This window comes from Balaenoptera ricei, chromosome 17 (genome assembly GCF_028023285.1).
Source record: "Balaenoptera ricei isolate mBalRic1 chromosome 17, mBalRic1.hap2, whole genome shotgun sequence".
NCBI lineage: Eukaryota > Metazoa > Chordata > Mammalia > Artiodactyla > Balaenopteridae > Balaenoptera > Balaenoptera ricei.
The window spans coordinates 32,944,275-32,950,456 of NC_082655.1; the positions used below are offsets into that span (position 1 = coordinate 32,944,275).

General features: G+C 45.4%; 1 protein-coding gene across 1 annotated transcript; it reads right to left on the minus strand.

Moving 5' to 3' along the window:
- Window positions 1–230: 230 nt before the first annotated feature.
- DCSTAMP (dendrocyte expressed seven transmembrane protein) lies at window positions 231–5,830 on the minus strand. The gene is made up of 2 exons (XM_059902138.1): window positions 5,004–5,830; window positions 231–255 (listed from the first exon to the last, which is right to left on the minus strand). The coding sequence occupies exons 1-2, from the start codon at window positions 5,828–5,830 to the stop codon at window positions 231–233; spliced, it is 852 nt and encodes a 283-aa protein (XP_059758121.1).
- Window positions 5,831–6,182: the final 352 nt, after the last annotated feature.

Sequence of the window (6,182 nt, forward strand, 5' to 3'; positions counted from 1 at the left end):
CAACAATTTATCTGGTAGCCCTTTGGCCCTTATGGAAAAAAGTAGCTTGGCCCTGCAAACTCAAACCGCTGAAGGACCGTGCAGTGCAGTTCTCTGTTGCTGGGCGTGAGTAAGGGTCACCATCAGGAGACTTAAGGAGAATTGCTGGAGCAGCGTGGCTGAGGAGCTGCATGGGGCCTCTCACGGGCTCTCTTCACTGGCAATGTCCATTTGTTTCCTCCCAATCATTTTCAGGACTGGAAGCCAGAAATGAATCTGAAAAGACACGAAGCTGGATGAGTGAGCATTAGAGTCATTTCAAATGCCACTGACACAAACTTTTCACAAGACTTTGAAATGGCCAGAAAAGCTTATCCTTAGGGATTATTTTGGTCTTTCACTGTCTATGAACTATTTTCCAGTTCTGTAAGTTGTAGATAGCTGATGGCAACAATGCAAATGATTCTTGTCTATGAACATGCAAATGAATTTCACCCTGCAGAGTACAATTGATCCTCCCATCCTCCCTTGTGGAAGAAGCCGGTTTTGTATCTATTAAGCAAATTCATTTTGGTATTCACGATGGCCTGTATACATGTGTGATTTAAACGGTTCTTTGAATTGGTTGGAGTTTCTTACTGTTCCGTCTTTAATACGTTGAATAAAATCTTTGACAAGTGTTCATTTTATATGTGTATGAAAGTCATTATGTTATCATATATATATATATATCATCATATATATTTTTTAATGCTGGAGAATGAGCAAATTCTTTGGAGTTTACCAAGCTGTAGTAGATACTTCCCTTCTGTTATTTATTTATCCCGGTAAAGTAACTCTGACTGGGTATTGTTCTTTAACAGCCATTAGGGCCTTCCCAGTAGCTTTTCTACAATATGACCGAACGTACTCACTTGAAATCAGTGTTTTGAAGGCTATCTTGTAGAATCCTCTGGACTGGCATTGCTGTAGAGTCTTCTGGACTTAGCCATGTACCTCTGTTCCCTGTCACTGCCCACCCATCCCCCTCCCCCGAAACAGTGTCCTATCTGTTGCTGGGGATATAAGCCCTAATGTAAAGTTGAAGAGTGCTTTGAAATTCCATTTGCCCTTCAAAAGCAAAATTTCCCTAATTACAGGTTATAACCCTATTTTGGCTTTACCTTTGTAAAGTACAGACTCAGTTTCCTTTTTACTTCTCCCACTGGCTGCTTTGATCGTTTCTTCAGTAGCTTTGCATGTAGGTATCGGATGCGCTCCCTCTGCACACTCGGGTAGAAGGATGCTGACACCAGGATTTTAAGTTGCATCAGGATGGAGGACAACAGTCCTAGCATCACTAGTATCACAAGAATAAAACTGAGAGGAATCCAGGTCTTAGACAGAAGTAGCTTTGGTTTAGGGAGGCAACTGGGTTCAAACAGAGATATATTAAATGAAGAATCATGGATGATGTCTTGAGCTTCTTGTTTCTAAAATGAAAGAATAAAATCATCAAGATCCATGCCATTTTCATACTCTGTCCTTGTCTTTCTCAATACTGCCCCGTAGCACGTAACATTTATCTTAGAATATGCAGGGAGCTTTGGCTGAAGGGGCTATCCCAGCTCCTTTTATGTGCTATGATTGGAATAAAGGAGAAGGGATGAATTTTAGTTGTAGCCACTGCAGAGTTTTCCAAAGTGGGATTGTGGAAATATAGATTTCCTTGAGAGAAGGATATCAGATAAGTTTGTTTGCTCTGTCCTTTCTTTAGAGAGTCACGATGGCCATGAGACTGTTGAAGGTGCTGAGAAGAAAGCAGAGAAATTCGCTTAACTTCAGCCAACAATTCTCCTATTAATTTTGACCGCATAACCCATTTTTATGGAACACCTGTTTCTATACTTCAGAGCATGTGGGACTAATGAAAGATGGTTTTCACTCAACTGGGGGAGAAGTTTTTTTTGTAGCAGAGCCCCTCAAGACCCAGTCGTAGCCTCTCCATCTTGACAAACAACTCGTCAGCAGACCACAAGGTCATAAAGATGTGGAGGCATTTAATTATGCTCTAAGTCATCCTTCTAGAGCTTGGGGCGGCAGGAGGGGTGGAATTATTCTTGATGCAAGAATACAAAGAAGAGTATATTTACTGAAAGTGACTCTAAAATCCTATTTATAGAGGTCTCAAAATAGGACATTTTCGCATCTCTCTTAGATGATAGGAGGGGCGCATTCCTTCCTGCTTGAAGGCAAGAGAATAAGCCAGTTGCCCTCAAAAAACTGACCCAGAGGGCAAATGACATTGAGCCACCCAGCCAAGCCACCAGCAAGCGAAGTGTGTGCTGATTCAGCTCTTACTTTTCCCTGACCTGAGAAAGCCATATAGTCTCTTGGTGGATTTGTTTTCCAATTTGGTAAAACAGGAATTAATGGACCAGATCCTGCCCATGAATAAACTATTCCCAGTGTAAATTAAGCACCTTGGGGATGGAGCATTAATGTTACAGACTGGAGTACTTAGTAAGTTATTATCACCCCAACACCCTAGAGCCCTGGGGCCCAGAGGAGGAAAATGACTTCTGAAAAGAACCCAATCACACCCAGAGAACACCACACACCTTCGATTTACCCCAATACCTGTGAAAAATCTGGAAACCCCAAAACCTGGGACTTCTACACAAATGTCAAGTCAGATCTGCAATTTCCCCAGCACTGTGGCTAAGCAGTAGAAAGCATTTGTGTTGCCTCTCCTTTGCTCTTATTAAAAAGACAGTTCACCTACGATTAAATAGAGAGATTTCAGTCCCCAGAGCAGAGGCATGCATTCTTTTCAATACTGTTGAAGAAACAAACACATCGATTGAGTCAGTGTTGAGAAATCCTGCAATAAGAAAGCAGCGGGTGTCCGGTCTGGGAAGAAGTTATTTAGTCTAGGAATCTAACCGGGGATTTTGCAGCTGGGAGTCAGGGCTTCAGAAAGGTTGTCAACACTTTTGTACGGGCTTGGTGGAGGGTAACAAACTCTCAAAATACGGAGCAATGTACTAAATGGTACCCCAATGTTTTAAAATGTGTTTGCCTCTCTCAAGTAAACAATTTGCCAAGATGGTATGGAGTAATGGATGGAAGATTCACTCTGGTATCAGACAGTCCTGAAAAGTTAATGCAGACCAGTGCTGGGCACATAGTAGGTGCTCAATAAGTAGCGACTGTAGCTATTTTTACTTACAGTGTCCACCCATCCAGCCAGGTCTATTCACGTCATTTCCCACTTTTCTTCTTTATTTAAAATTGTATAAAAGTGGGAGAAACCTTGAGCCAATGTTTCTTTTCTTGCTTGACTTCTCCTTTGCAAATCTCCTGCAATGGAAAGACCAGGAATCTCCAAGGGCATCGTGGGATAAGGGCAGGGCACTGCCAGTTACATGGAAGCCGGCTGCTGGTGGCACAGCCTCCCAGGCTCGGCAGGAGAGAGTTTGAGACGAGCTCCCACAGCAGACTCGTGCTCGCATCTGTTCTGCGCCCACCACCCTGCTGTCACTGTGAGCGTACGTGGTGGCCTCCCCCGCCAGGACGTGAGCCCCTCGATGGCAGCCATCATGGTCTAGACAACTTTGCATCCCCAGGACCCAGCAACACCCCAAAATGTATTTGCCAGGACATTGTCATTGGAAAGCTTCTGGGCCTTTTTTGGAAGGCAGACTTGCTTTTCTCCCCCCCCGTCTATCTAAAACAGTGAGAATTCACAAAACAGGCATGGGTTTTGGCCCAGAGAGGAATAGATGAGAGAGGAGCAAAAAGATAAAGAAGGAGAGGAAGAACTGAGAGGGGAAGATAAAAAAAGGGACTACAGGAGGAGGATGCACTATGGGGGAGAGGAGGAGAGAAGCCCTTTTACCAGCCGCTGCCCCGGATCAAGCCTGGCTGAAAATCTTGTTTGGCTTTCATTTGAAACACTGTTTCCATTATCCACCCTCCTCCAGATATGTAGAGCAACGGGGGGTTCTTGTAATTAACTGAAGACTTCAGAGGAAGCAGAGGGCTCAGAGTAATCAACCCTGAGAAGCAGCCCAGGATTAGGCGGGGCAGGGGCCAGACAGTACCTGCGGAGCCAGGAGAAAAGGGGAGGGAGAGTGTGGATGCAGCAGGAGCAAATGGGCTTTCAAAGGAGGGTTTCCAGGTCCCCTTCTGCCCTTCCCCTCTGAGATTGCCCCAGCAGAGGCACAATCTATTGTGGCTCGATAAAGAGGAGGGAAAATCAGACATATGGAAACAGTAGATGGCGTGTTCACCAGCCCAGGCTAGTGCACAACACCCAGCGTGCATGACATTCACACACACACACACACACACACACACGTGCACATGTACACACATACAACTACACACACTACGTGTGCACATGCACACAGAGGCACACACTAGACACACATGTGCACGTTCCACCTAGTGCAGAATGCTAGGTTTAAAAACAAATAAGTATCTGACAGTATCCAGATCCTCTGAAATGTCTACATAATCATAAATTTCCACAGGGCAAAATGGAAAAGAGAAAAGATGGGATGAACAAAAACCATGGTCTCCTCTTTTGCAGTACGGCTGCCACAGGAAACTAATACAGTGATCAAAAATGTTCAGAGTGTTCTCATACTCTAACACTGGGGTTTCAACTCAATCTAACCAACATTTTGGGTGTTCTTCCTACATGCCAGGCTCCGTGCCAGGCACTGAGGATCCAGAGGGGAATAAGACACTGCCCTGCCTTGGGAAGTTCACGATCTTTTGCAAACACACAGCAAACAGCTGGGATACACAGTGAGACGGGCCTGCGAGCACCTACCTCTCTGTGCAACTTCAAGTGAACCTCAAGCCCTGGCAAGCTTTGGAAATGTTTGCTGACGGAGAAGATGAGCCAATACAGCAGATAATCTATGGCTGCAAACAACACCCAGATGTAGAGATGGGTAAGCACCGGGAGGAAAAACAGCCCCAGGTTTTTCCTGTCTTTAGGAGTCAGCCAGAAAGATGGGATGATGACATACTTCTTCCTTTCCTGCTTATTCAGCGGGAGAACGCAGGGCCTCTGTGCGTGCCTCTCTCTCTCGTCAAACTGAACAAATTGTCTGGTGACGTAGATGTTCTCAAACTTCCAACCACAGGAGCCCAAAAATCGCCTCATGAAGAGGCCAGTGCCAAGTAGCACCAGCAGAAGCCCTGTGAGGGCAAATAGCTGCCGCCCCAGGGAAGACAACACCTCTGTCGCCGTCACTACCTGGTACAAGACATGCAGGGCTCTGTCTGTAGTGTCATTGAGCTGTGCCTCCAGGGCTTGGCTGGGACTAAAAAGAGAGACCTCCAGGGTTTGGTTCCAAGAAACAAGGTCATCAAATAGACTTAGGTGAGTGGCAAGGCCGTATATCCACTGAATTGCTTCAATATATTTTTTCAAGAGTGGAAAATGGATGGAAAAGCTCTTTGCCCTTAGGTTGCAAGTCATACTGTCCAGGAGACCTTTAAAGTTGTGAAAAATATTTTCCACGTGTCCAAAGATTACTATCCCTGTGCCAGCGGTGATCAAAGCGTTCCTGCCTTCACGCAGGCCACACGAGAGGAAGAAGAGCAGAATGAAACACCGTGCGTGCTTGGAGCAGCACAGCAGAGCACACGTGACCATCCAGGAGGTGGTGAAGACTACGAATGAGGACAGAAGCCAGGAGAAGGCCCCAGAGAGGAGGCCCACGGAAATGAAAGCAACAAAACAGCAAGTGCCCAAATGTTGGGTGAAGTCCATCCATCCAAGGCTCCTTGGAGACACATACGTCCTCCAAAGACTGAGGAAGATATTGGTGACTGAGGTCCAGACACCCATGCTCCCTGTGTCCCTGGAAATGAAAGAGAAACAGGGTCAGATGTTGCGTTTAAATGTCCTCTGTCACTTTGTAAAGGGCACGATGATAGATTGATTGCAAAAAATGGCCGTAATTTTTTACCCTTCTCAGTCTCTACACTATTACTAAACCAAACTTGGGCCCGCTCACCGCCAATCCACTGACACTGGATTGTGGTGAAGGGAAGTGCAGAGTTTATTGCAAGGTGGTGCCCAGTGTGGCCAAGCAAGGAGAACGGGCAGCTTGTGTTCAAAAGACCCGAACTCAATATAAATGAGTTTATTTACAAAACAGAAGTAGATTCACAGACATAGAAAACAAACTTATGGTTAC